At 35.7% G+C, this 14,060-nt stretch overlaps 1 protein-coding gene across 1 annotated transcript; it reads right to left on the bottom strand.

The window, feature by feature from the left end:
- Positions 1-2: 2 nt before the first annotated feature.
- LOC124217972 (thiamine transporter 2) lies at positions 3-13,532 on the bottom strand. The gene is made up of 11 exons (XM_069135406.1): positions 12,823-13,532; positions 10,564-10,948; positions 10,052-10,465; positions 9,772-9,964; positions 9,504-9,645; positions 9,227-9,361; positions 2,689-3,073; positions 2,117-2,539; positions 1,501-1,693; positions 366-507; positions 3-140 (listed from the first exon to the last, which is right to left on the bottom strand). Exons 1-11 carry the CDS (start codon positions 12,943-12,945, stop codon positions 9-11), a joined length of 2,667 nt encoding a protein of 888 aa, XP_068991507.1. The 5' UTR covers positions 12,946-13,532; the 3' UTR covers positions 3-8.
- Between the last annotated feature and the right edge of the window lie 528 nt (positions 13,533-14,060).

Raw genomic sequence — 14,060 nt, forward strand, 5'->3', positions numbered from 1 at the left:
TCAATCAGCTATGGGGTGGAAAGTCTTGATTCCCACAGGTTAAATTGTTTATTACTTCTGCGATGCTTCACTAGCGTGTGTACTGCCATTATCATAAATATGACACTGAGGACAACGAAATAACATCCATAGACGACGTACTGTAAAAAGGAATTGGCAAAATATAAAATGACGTCATATATTAATTGAGGAGACACTGAAATTGATACATAACATCAGAATGCATCTTTAAAATTAGATAGAGATAAATTGTCCTCCAGGCAATGACTGAACAACAGTGTGACAGAGATAATTTTGCTTGGAATTGTGCAGCACTTATAAGTAAGTGAATACAAAAAGTCAATTCATGTATGAGACTGTTATACCTGTGGCCTGACTGCTAAACCAAAAACCTGACTTCCACTGATAAGAAATGTCAAGAGGCTCTGCTCCAGTAATGCTACTAATGTGTTCATTCCAAATATCAATCCGTAACTATCCTCAGATAAGTGTTTAGCAATTTCAGAGCTGTAAAACATAAACGTATAAGTTACAGACCGTCTCGGGGTAACGATTGGTTTGGAAAACCTGGACACGTCAGGGAAATATGTGTAGCCTGGAAAAATCAAGGATCTTGATCAGAAAATCGAAAAACTCAGGGAAAACAGGTATCATAACAACTTCCAATCCAATTAATGTTGGCTTCTAGCATTCGCAGCGTCAGAAAAAGGCGCATCCGACTGATTGAATATTAGCAGACACTGACTGAAATAGTTTAACGCGTATGATTTCGCCAGCGTAAGACGGATATGATCTGTTCAATTTTATCTTTTCGCGAGACATTTCAGCATAACTACGAAAAAATGCATGTAACCTATGGAATTAGTTACTAAGGCTCTAGAATTTGAAGGAATGTACAGTTTTGAAAGTATCCCTTGTATTATTGTGTCCTGAATTCAATTTGAGACAATCAAGTGAGGTACGCAAGTGATGCAGACAATTTTATACTTTTAGAATGTACGTACCGTGAATAATAATGTATTAAAATTTTTCCTCAATGGGGATATTCAATATTACCATTAGTCTACATATAATGATAGTTATATTTCATTGTCAGTTGAGTTAGAGTAGTCGCAAAATATGCAAATGAAGATGTGAGATTTGCGTCAATTGCTTTCCTGACGTCTACGAGCCAACAAAGACTGATTGTTGGTCTTTCATATTGGGACAAGATGACAAATACACAAGGCTTATTTCTTGTCCCTCACTTCCGTTTTCAATTCGGCATTTTAGAGGACACTTGCCAGCACAAAGTGTCCACAACGTCAATTTGCGGTTGATTTTTGTCATTGTTGATTGGATTGGAAAATATAAGTATCATTTTTGTCAAGTCACAGCCAATTCTGCGTCGAGTATACACCGCCTTCGACCAATTGGCTACTAGTTGATACAGGTATGAGGAATTCTTGAAAAATGTATAACAGCTGTATATACTGACGTGAGTAAAAATAATAAGTTTACCTTGCAACAGTAATCATAGCCTGATATGCGACACTAAATATGACGTAGGCAGTATATGAGATCCATATGTTGTGCGTTTGTGCTGCTATGAATAGCAAAATACCCTGTATTAATGCAATTATCGACGATGTGCCTTCTCCGATTATCGGCCAATTCAATTTGAGCTTTCCAACGCCAAACGATGCTAATGCACCTATTATATATTATAATACATTAGTATAGGAATATACGTGAACATTGTTTATCTACCGATACGCTAACGGTGTGGGTAACTAAAACAATTAATTTATTTGGCAGTCACGTGAATTTGCTCAGCGCCAAATCTCGACATCTTTAATGTAACTAATTTTGCTTTAATTTTCTAGCACTGGCAACTGCTATTCACGAATATTTTTTTAAGGAATGAAGAAAATAATTGTTCTTTTCGATTTATCCGAAAGAATGTTTTACCATCAATACGAACTTCATAGAATTGTACAAATTGTCAGGAATCGTATCAAACTTCTCGTGATTTTCGACTTCAAACTGGAAATCATCTATTTTTTCATTTCTTTTCACAACAAAATTGAAAACTGGCCAAACATGAAACATTAAATTGCTATGGAGAATAACTTACCCATAATCGTGAGAGCAGCTTCAACTGCCCCATTATAAACTTTGGCTGCTTCTTCAAACGAACTCTGCCAGAGTACTTGTACATAGTTAATTACCTGCATAAATCCACAGGTAGACAATGTCCACCACAATGACCATTTCAGTACATAGCTGTTAGAATATGCCAACAAAAAATCTTTCCAGAGTAGGTAATAGACATGTTTGATCTTTTTAGCCAGACTTGGTTCTTTTTCAATATTATTGAGACTCGTGCCTTGCTGCAAGTTAAACAATTGATCCGAGCTTCGATCCGTCTGGTTTGGTGATCCTATGTCAATTTTAGATGGAGCAGGTTCGTTAGAAACAGAACCGATTGGACGATGGAGGTAAACAGACTGCCCCAAAGGAGGCAGAAAAAATGACCAGATCGTCGCAATCCCGAGTGCTGTAACGAGTGATCGCATAACAGTATATATTTATAATTTCTGAGGAACATCACAATGCTAAATGCTAGACAAGTACAATTGTGTGATACTTGTAAGTATGAAGAAATAGAATCACTGCATGATATAATAAATTAATTGCCATGTGTACCTAGTAATGAGACGTAATTGAGCTGGTGGTAATCCAACAGATTCGTAGATACAGTCAATTGCGACGTAATACCCGCTGTAAACCTTCCTAGCAAAAGGGCCATTCTGGTATGACTAGTAACCTCTTGATAGTGTAGCTTACTGACTTTAGCATATATGTACGAAAAATACGCTACCTCTGACGACATGAAAACACCAAGCAAGAACGAAATAATTTGCACATCTTGCACTCCTTTCGAAAGTACGATTGCTATGTAAGAACAAGTTCCCGACAGGCCGCATAATATGATGATCGGTTTATAACGGAGGAAATCAGTCAGCAAGAGTATGGGAAGTAACGTTACTGAATAGTAATATGTGTACAGTGGAACGAGGTCTTGATAAACCTGGAATACATAACATATTTTAGATAAATTATATCTTACAGCTATACGCATTTCGAGAATTTGAATCCAATCTCATCTTGCTTAATTGTTTTTATGTTATTTTCATGCTCCATATTTTCAGAATGATTTTACTTTCGATATTGAACAGAAAATTTTTGTTACGTGCCTCCTTAATCCTTCGGAAAAAATAAATAAAAGAGAAATAGGGAAATAGTCTTGCCATTTCGCTCTAAAGTGATAATGATAGATCGAATCTATATTTACGGAAGAATTGGATAAGAAACAATTTTTCGAAGCACCATTGTGAGTCCAAAATATATTCTCATTTAAACGCATATGGGAAGCAGTAAAAGATGTTATCACATCTTATGATTGTTATCACATGCCCGGAAGTTAGTGACAATTTTTACTCGAGTTTTCAAAAATCTAGGTGCATTCCACCTGTAAACTTGATATGCTACATACCTGCACCCTTTGATAATTACTAATATTACGTACATGCACCACAAGTCTGTGTAAGCTTATAAATTTCGATGTACTTTATTAAAACCACAAAATTTAATCTGCAGCGAACAACCTTCACAATTGGCCAAATTACACTTCCGGTGAATACTCATGCACCCCGATATTTAAACGGCCTGCCTTTCGCTACTTTAATCTAAATAGCGTACCGTAATTTACGAATGACATTGATTTAGCTCGCCTATTAACCTTGATTTGCCGGGAAGATGAAGAGCGTCCGTACCGTTTCATCTATTATATAGTCACCCGCATAGTACTCTTACGTTCTGACAATGTAGCAATATTCAGCAAGCATAAAATGCAAGTTCCAATTGTGACAGGAACCTTATCAAAATTCCATAGTGTCTACAGTAACGTATTTTAGACGTCTAATTATCAGACAGTTCAAAATGACGTATTCAATTTGATGGAATTTCAAATGGATCAAAGGAATGCAAAATCACAGAAAAGTCCATGAAAATGTGAGAACCGAGAGCCAGATTCAAAAACGAAATGTCATTTTAAAAAGCAGAAATTCGTTGAATTGCAGCTATCGAATAATCTCAGTACCTGATTTGAAAAATTCTGTTTCATTTCAATTAATGCGTTCCAGAGTTACACATGATACACAAGCATTACTTTTTCATTATAGTATAGAATAATAATACACACAAGAAATATTGTTTAATAACTTTTTTTCAACCTCACATTACTCGTTGCACCGATATGTTTCCACACAAAAAGATTCACCTACCGAGAAGTCATCAGAAAAGCACACAGTAACGATGTAAATTTTTGTAAATACACGGTAAACTTGAATGCATATTTATTTCATCGGGAAGAATAATCTAATTCATTAGAACTTATACGAGGCATAGTGATGTAAAAAAATGATTTCAAACAAGGTTCACTAGTGATAAGAACACATCGTGCACTTGCCTGCTCCTCGGTGAAGTTCTTCCAGGGTCCGGTTAAATATTCGACAACAAACGGTTCGGATGGTCTGAATTCTTTTACGAATCCAAAAACGCACAGAAGCAGCGATATTCGTGTCCAATTCATTGTTTCCTTTTTCGATTCTATCCATTTAAAATATCATTTCTCTATCCTGTTAAAATTGGCAAGGTTGATATTTACGAGTCGCACCGGCACGGCAGCTCGACCGTCGGTCGCACATTGTGCCGGTATAACATGCGTGGCAGCAGTGTGGGATCTCTGTACGACAGAACCGACGTTACGAGAAACTGTCAATCAAGTTCACCACTTACACTGATATTCATTGTTCGAGTGAATAGATGAGCCAGAAACACCAATTACCTATTATCGCAGCACCCTTAACTTTGACTAAAACGCAAGTTGAAAAACATCTTCAACTCATCGACTTCGAAATAGTTTCCATATAACTATATTGGCAAGGTTGGAAATACGAAACATTTTAATTTCTCACAAGGAGTGAGGTCAACAGTAAGAATTGAAGAAACTACAAATTCAAACTTATTTTGTAAAAGAAAAAAAAAAAAAAAAAACTGAATTGTTGTAATTGTTTACATTTTAGAGCGAAAATCGGAAGGATTATCAAGGCAAGTTCAGACTTGCTCGAGTACATTTCAACGTAGTTTATGAAATAACTGAGTGTATCGTCATGAATAAGAAATCACCCACACGAGTGACTTTGATTAATTAACTAGGGGACTTTTTTACAGAAAATTTTATGAGCTGTGCACCGAAAAAAAAGTATACCTGAATCATGTATGATATGCCTTTTTTACAGCGACTTTTGTGCTTCAAATAATGTGGCATTACTCTCACTCAAAAAATTATAGCTGATTGGAAGAAATCGATTTTAGATCCCTTACGGTACATTCCATCTATTGGACGTTCGTACAGAATCCACAGCTCTATAAAAGGTCCATATCCATAGTGTATCTCTAACAGACATCTACCGAAATCCACAATATTTTCGGTTAGATTAAAGCCGGTGATGAATGTCCATGCACATAAGTGGAATTACCATATCCAACCACAAGGCGGCGAATGGTCGCTCTGCTCTCTCGCCATAAAAGAGAGCTACCAATTATATAAACCCCTAGCAATTCAGAGCGTACGTTTAGTCCAAATTTCTTCCGGTATTGACATGTTCGGGTAACGACGGTTTTGGCAACGGTATCATTATGATAAGTTCCGTACGAAAATATACAATAGCGTTGAGTATCGAACAAAAAAAATTAAATTGATATTCAGATAGAATTTACAACTCTACGCGTGCTCACGAGATGTTTTCGGGTAATCCGGCTGCTGTTTCGCGCTACAGCAAGCTTAAGCTAATCCGACACTATGTTGATGTTTTTTTGGGAACTAAACAAAAGTGACGACGATAGATAATCTACGATATATATTTATTATAATTTTAACATTCATGTTGATAAACAACTGAATAATTAAAACTGGATCTACTTTCAATTCAAAAATTTTCACGTCATGTGGCTGATCGACAGGAGAGAGGATCATAAAATAAAAATAAATTGAGTATTGGGTGCATTATACGGTTACGATAATAACATTTAAAATATTCTATGCATCATCAATACATTAATCCGAAAATACGATAATTTATTCTCAAATACGATAAAATTACGTCTCTGATGTAATAGGCGCCATCTTCAACCTTGCTGACACTGGCCGTCCTTACCGTGTCGGATTTTATCCCATCGTGTTATTAGTGTTTAATCAGTGGATCCTAAGATCAGTGATATTACAGTGGTACCACTAAAATATAACTAAGTTTTTTTTAAATAAAAAATTTCCGCGTTATTTAATTCCAATAGATTTCAAATGTGATGTTAGTTATAAGTATGACTTTAAAATTCAGTGTAATTTCAGTGGAGTAAGATACCTTTTCGACTTCAGTGTTACTTAATGGCGGGGTCGAAAAATTTTATTCCAGTGATTTTTCGGTGGAACTTTGGTATGCTTTTAATGCAATTACAGCGAAAATACAGTATAAAAATTCTTAACTACACCGTGAAATCCAAGTGCAATCGAAGTGGAATCTAAGTGTAACTTCAGTTCAATTCCAGTGGGACGGAAGCCGGCAGGGTATGTGTTTAGTCTGTATTGCTTAGGCCTTAAATTGGACTTTTTATCCGGGCCGAAACATATGATAATTTCAAATATTTTTGATGATAGTAAATAGAAGTAGATGATATAAAAATAACGTCAATGAAAACTATTAATCTCTTCCCCACAAAAGCTATGGTATCTCCAATGAAAATACAGTACAACCTCTCAATAGTGTTACTTCCAACAGGGTCGCTTCCCCCACTATCATATTACACTCCAGCGTTTTCCGCAATCTCTCTCACAGTTCCGCTGGTGAAAAATATATAAACTTACTTCAGTGATTCGGCAGTATGTACGTAAATGGCACAAAAAGGGACGAAAGTTACACTTTTTGGCAAAGCCAATTCTCGAGAATGAGCGTTCGTAGTCAGAGTGGGGGGAACCGAGATTCTGAGAAATGTATTCTCCTCACAGTCCGTGAACGACTCTATTGAGAGGTTGCACTGGACATGTGGATATCCAGTAGAACTCTACATTTAATAAATCTATAACATCTTATAAGATCGAGGTGCACGTGAATAATGGATAAAAAGGACGTCCATTGGAGGACAAAACTTTCTCTCCATACAAATCCATGAGATCTCTAATGGAAATCTGTGTGGATATCTAGTAGAGTTCTACTAGATGTATAACAAGCGGACATTTGAATCTCTAATAGAGCTCTAATATACTTCATTTCGGTTGAAATGGATGTCTGATAAAGGTATTGCATATCCGTCATGGATGTCCGTGGTACATCCATTAGAGATAAACTTTCCATGTGGGATACTATGCGCAATCGAGTTGTCTCGCAAAATTACGTCGATATAGCGTTCAAATAAATTAATTTTAGCATTTTTCAAAATTCAGTGTAAATGGGCTGAAAATCCGAAACACCTTCTTTTTTTTGCGACTTTTGGAGCCAAAAAGTTGTCGTCTCAGAATCGATTTGGAGAACCCTTTTTCCACTAAGCAGACCCGTTAGGGATGGAAAAAAGACATCTAGTAGATCGTCAAATTATCAGCTGAGAAAATAATACGAAATATTTTCTTCTTAATCTCTTGATCCAATGTTCACAGCGACTTGAGACCACGCGTAGTCCCTTTCTCACGCAAAATTACCTCGGAATACGGTCTAAGTTAATTGATTCTACCGTTTCATAAAATCTGCCAAATATTGGTTGAAAAAATTCGGAAGGTTTAACCTTCCTTTCTTGCAATTTATGAAGCCCAAAACTTATTCGTCCCAATATCTATGCCTAGATACCCTTTCCCATGACTAATCGAATTACTTTGCGAATACCGGATTTTCGTACGAAGAAGGGGGGAAAATTTTATGAGATTCTTGGAAATTCTTGTAATACATACGCAAACGTATCAAGTTTACATTTTCGTCGAAGGGGGAGAAGAAATAATTACATTCTCATATAAAATGTTAAAATGTATATTCTACAAAATTTTCCAAAAACAAAAAAAGACTAATTACTAATTCTTATTGTAAGAAAACGCACTGCGCCTATTGTCATACAGTAACTTGCTACTTTCTCTATTTAAAAGTGAGGCAATACTGTCTTCTGCACAATTCGCATGTGACCAAATATGTGAATAAGTCAAGTGCCAGAAAAAGTAAACGATTTCAAATGGCCACTGTCACTTATTCTATTTACAATTTTTTTTCCCTGTATTTTTTACATTTCAGACATGTAGTTATATGTATATATGAATAAATCTCTATCTTACATTTATATAAAAACGATATTGCACAAGATGCACGTATTCAGCGTGGAATGAATTGGTTATTAACTTTGAACTTTTAAAGAAAAACATATCTTATAGAAATAAATAATCAGATAGTTCGCTTTTTTGCCAAATCGTCAAACAAGATTTTCCGACCAATCGAAGCTCCAGTTCTCGTTATCTCGAACTTGATGCTATCCAAAACCATACATACACATGAGGTGAAAACTACGTTGTTGGGTTTTTCGCGTTGAGGAAGTTATAATACTCATGAAATGGAAGAGTGGGAATACGGGACTCTAGTTGGTCCAGGAAATAGTGTTCTGTGATTTGACTATTTGCGTAAATAAACTTTCGGGACTTTAATATTACTTCTACGGCCATTTTTGAGATACCTTGAGTCTGTCAAAGTGGAGTAACGATAAATATATAAGCTATACAAATTTCACCGACATAAATATGACTTATTTTTTCCCAATTAAAAATCACGAAGGGTACCTTAAAATATTTTCCAACTAACGCACTAGAAACCTTAAATATTACTATGATTTTTTTCTATGGTATACTTTCGATTCTTCGACAGAATGTAATACGATTTTTTAGTCAGTACATAAAATAAATCAAGTAGCACCTCAAGTTGTAGTCAAATTGATTTGCATATATACAAGGAACCACCTTGACGCATAAATCAGTGTTGATCTTCCGCTTGTCTCACTTGCTCGTGATTGACATTGTATATATTAATCACAATTCACGAATGAATGCTAATTTGTACCATTGTGTCATAATATCTATCACCAGTACAATATGCTATTAGGAAGAATTACTAGTCTCACTAGGTTGCCATAGTAAAAAACGTTTACCATTTTTACACCGTACAACTGTCGTAAATACTGCTATCATAAAAAATACTACACCCAGAGCAATAAAAAAACCACCGTAGACGAGATACTGTAACAGATAAGTGAGTCATATTATGTGCAATGACAATTTTATTAGGAATAAGGAATATTTGTGACTATATACCATCAGCATAAAGTGATTCAAATGTCCTTATCAAGTTGCAACAAATGTAAATTAAAGATTCCCTTACCTGTGCCCTAATGGGTAAAGCAAGAACATTCTTGCCAGTGACAACGAATGTGAGCAGACTTTGCAAAAGCAATGCTATCAACGTATTTACCCCAAATATCAACCCATAGCTGTCCTCTGACAAATTTTTAGCAACTTCCGAGCTAAAACATAGGGATTTGAAAAATAATTAAATATTGTTCATCCACATTTTAGAAATTGTGCTGTACTAGATTACTAGGAAATTGTGTGTGCGGAGTACGTTCTCGTTGGAAAAAAGAAACACTCACCTTGCGATAGTGATCATTGCCTGGTACAATAGTCCAAAGATAACATAGATTGTATATGAAAGCCATATATTGTACGTTTGAGATGCAACGATTAGTGAAGAACCTTGCAATAATGCAAATATCGACAATGTTGCCTCTCCTATTGCAGGCCAGTTGAGTCTCAACTTTCCCACACCAAATGCTGTTAGTGCACCTGTTAGAATGAAATTTGTGATATTCAAAAAAATTTCAAGGCTTCAATGACAGTAATTTTTCTAACTGAAATTAAGTATTCTCTTACCCAAGATTGTATAAACTGCCTCAACACCGGCATTATAGACAATATCTTCTCCTTCCAATGAATCTTGCCACAGCAACTGTACATAGTTAATTACTTGGGTGTAGCCGCATGTAGCAAATGACCACCATATGGACCATTTAAGTACATAAAAATTTGAATATGCCGCTAAGAAATCATTCCAAAGAAGATAATATGCATTTTTAACTTTGATGGTTAGGCTGGAATTTTTATTAAGGGCCTCAAACTGCAGATTTTGCTGAGAATGAGACCGCTTGCCTTTAGCATGTTCAACTCTCGAAACTTCATTTTCAAAGGCTGAGGATTCATTGGAAACAGCATCCATTGGCCGATGAAAATAAATAGATTGGCTCACAGACGGCAAAAATAATGCCCATATCGTTGCGAGTATTAGTGCTGAAACAAATGATGTATTTCAACATATCATATCTGTGATAATACAATATATCAATCAAATTTATTAAAGAATACCAATAAAAAGACTACCAACTTACCTGATAATGTGAGGTAATTGAGCTGATGGTAGTTCAGGACATTGAGAGATACAGTTAACTGTGATGCCACACTTGCAGTAAACCTTCCTAGCAAAATTGCTGTTCTTGTGTAACTGGTAACTTCTTGATAGTGCAGCTTGCTGACCTTTGCATATATGTATGTGAAATATGCCACCTCTGACGCAAGGAAAAGACCAATCAAAAATTGAACAATTTCCATTTCCCATATACTTTGGGCTAAAATTAGTGTGATGTATGTACAGCTTCCAGTGATGCCACATAGTATGATGACAGGTTTGTAACGGACCAAATCTGTTACCAAAAATACAGCAACTAATGTTGCCATGTAGGAATATGTACCAACTGGATATATTTCTTGGGTAACCTGGAAAGAACCCACCTCTGAAAAATTTCATCTACAATTTGGTACAACGTTTTTTCAACATTCAGACATTTGGAAAACAAAATTGAGATAATTTAAAAATTCCAACCAAAATATCCAAATTTTTACAATTGTCTGTTCCAATGCTATTCATATAAAAATAATAATGTGGTTTCATCCATTTAATTTTAAGGAAAAGATCCGAAGCTTCCAAATTTCCCTTTCAAACGTCTTTTACGTTATACAGTTATACGGAACAGATAAAAAAATAAAGATCTTTCACAAAATAAAAGTTCTTTATTCAAACAAATAAGAACAGATTTTTGCGAAATCAATCTGAATTTATACAACCATTTAACATAGGTATATAACCTCCATGGTCATATTTATGTTTGGTGATATATGGCTAAGAAATTTTTTTATACCTTATACTCACAAGCAGATCATATCACACCGTTTAGTTACAGGTCACTTGTACTATTCTAATAAGCGAAGAAGTGAGTGCCTCGTAGCATGATGAACTTTGATACAGGATGTGCTGATAAAATTTTGATGGTCGCAACACAGCTATCAAATTTCAATTATGTGGGTAGTTCTGCGTAAAATTAAACGATTGCCTACAAACTTTCCAGTATTGGTCAGAAGTGTTATATAGATAGTGCTTGATAACAATAATAGTTTTTTGTGGAACAGTTTTGTAACAGAGAAAATATTTTTTAGCTGTGATACGCTATATTTTAGAATTACTAATTTTTTTCCCGCTATTTGGCGCAATGACATGATTTTTGGGTTAAAACACAATTAAATATTCATTGGATTCTTTAGAGCCTTTATGTTTCAATTTATTGAAATAATTGGAAATTAACATGAACTTTGAGGATACATGTATTTAAGTATCTTAGGACTCAGTTTATCCTAATTTTCTATTTAAACAAATGATTGCATGACTAAATGATAGAGGATAGTAGAATGGCAGAATTATCTGCGAATAAGAAAGAATACTAGATTATAAGGAAAGTAGGTAAGATATATGTCTATTGAATTTTTATTGTCATTATGGTTGCGCATATTAACAAAAATGAATTTGAACACAATACATTACAGAAACATAATTTAGGAACATAGCACAGGAATTCAATTTGAAGAAATTGCCACATTTCAGTCAACATTTTCTGCTTTTACAGAGACACGTGCATTGATCTCTGAGGTTCATTCTTATACACTGAAGACATGAATGAACTACGTACTTTTAACGAGGAAAGTATATCTTTTATCTACTACAGACTAATTCATCAATGTCAGGTGCAAACAGTTTCTACTGTTAGTCATGCATTAATCAATTCTGAATGCCTTTTTCTGACAGGTAACTCTGCTGAACTAAATTGATAAGATTAGTTTGGGCTAAGAAGCAGGAAAACCTTATGTAATTTAGAGGTGTCAATAAACTTATCCTAGAAGCAAAAACAAAATGCAAAAAACTATTTTAACAAGGTACTAAAAAAAAAAGGAACCGCAAGCTATGTAACACATTTATGTAACTACTGATAAAATAAATTCTTTGACCGAATTAAAATTGCAGTATATAACAAACTGACGGTGTATATGCAATTTTTATAGAACTTTTATGTTTAGTTGCAATTAATGAGAATATCAAAGGCTGCTGTTGATAAAAGTAAAAACGAATGAACTGCAACGAATGCCTGCAATGTGAGTTAGGCCAATGGTATCAAGTAAAAGCTGATATAAGCAAAACGTGTCGAGGGTAGCTATCGAATATGTTACTTGATAATGAAAATCTGATTTATTTTAATTCACAAGGTTAACATAATGTCATGAGAAGAAAATATAGGTTGGTTGCAATAAAAATAAGTGCTTACCTGCGTTTCGGTGAAATTTTTCCATGGTCCGGTTAGGTATTCAGTTACAAACGGTTCCGACGGTCTGAATTCCTTCAAAAATCCAAACACGCACAGAAGTAACGATATTCTCTTCCAAGTCATTGTTATGCCTTGTTTTTTGTCATTTCAATTTTAAACATAATTTTCTCCAGCCGTGACCGTCCGACGAGCCTGACCTTCACGCCTCGCGTCGTATGCGCTAGTACATACATGGCTGGCCCTTCGCGCATTCTTATACCATGTATACCTGTCACATCTCGAATCGCCACATCTGCACCAGTGTTCGCCACCACGGTTGCTATTTAGAAGTAATAAAAGCATTTTCTGATAACAGCAAAAACATACGCATAGATAATTACAGAGATCGTGGTGGTCGAAAGAACTAAAATAATCGAAATACCGCGAGCACATCATCCTCCAAACTACGACCCCGGTTCGCCACCTGAGATATGCCATTTTGGTCCCGTTTAGTGGCGGTAATCGTATAGTTGCGTTCCGGAACTAGCTGGTAGTGCTAAAAACTCCCTACGACAGATGCAGAGAGTTACGAACTTGGCTGCGCAAATGAGATAAATAAAATTGCTAACAGCATACTCGTCGGACAGAGAGAAACCTCGTCGGAAGGCACCTTCCACTTTCCGTGATGGGTCTACGGCTGTCGTGTGTATTTGTCCAGACCATTTATTGTCGGTATGTCAATCAACTGTGGGTGCGTTCCGAAATTAGTTGGTAGCGCTAAAAACTCCCTAGGACAGAGGCAGACCTACTCACGAACTCGGCAACGCAAGAGATGAAAGATTGTCGACAGCATTGGGTGATATCGGAACGTATCGGAACGCAATGCGACAGATCACCTCACCTGGTGAATTTTTCTGGTAGACAAATTCCTGTGAGCTTGGTGCTTTTTCTCTTCCTCTAGAATTCTCTATCCGCGGTCTCGCTGTCTCTGTACAAACTTGCGATAGATGAATTTTCAAAGCACCGAAGCGTTTGATTTCAACAGTTTTTATACGGTCATATTTCACATTTACTTCACACCATGTCCATCATATCATAGATAATGAGGATTTAGAATAACAAGAAAAATCCTTAAGTTGACGAAAATTTTGAAGAAATACAATTTTGAACATAAAAGCTGGGCTTACGTTCCGTATCATTGTGATAATTTTTGATGAAATCGACGAACCTGCGTCATTCTAGGCATTTAAATCGTTATA

Source organism: Neodiprion pinetum, chromosome 4 (genome assembly GCF_021155775.2).
Source record: "Neodiprion pinetum isolate iyNeoPine1 chromosome 4, iyNeoPine1.2, whole genome shotgun sequence".
Classification (NCBI taxonomy): domain Eukaryota; kingdom Metazoa; phylum Arthropoda; class Insecta; order Hymenoptera; family Diprionidae; genus Neodiprion; species Neodiprion pinetum.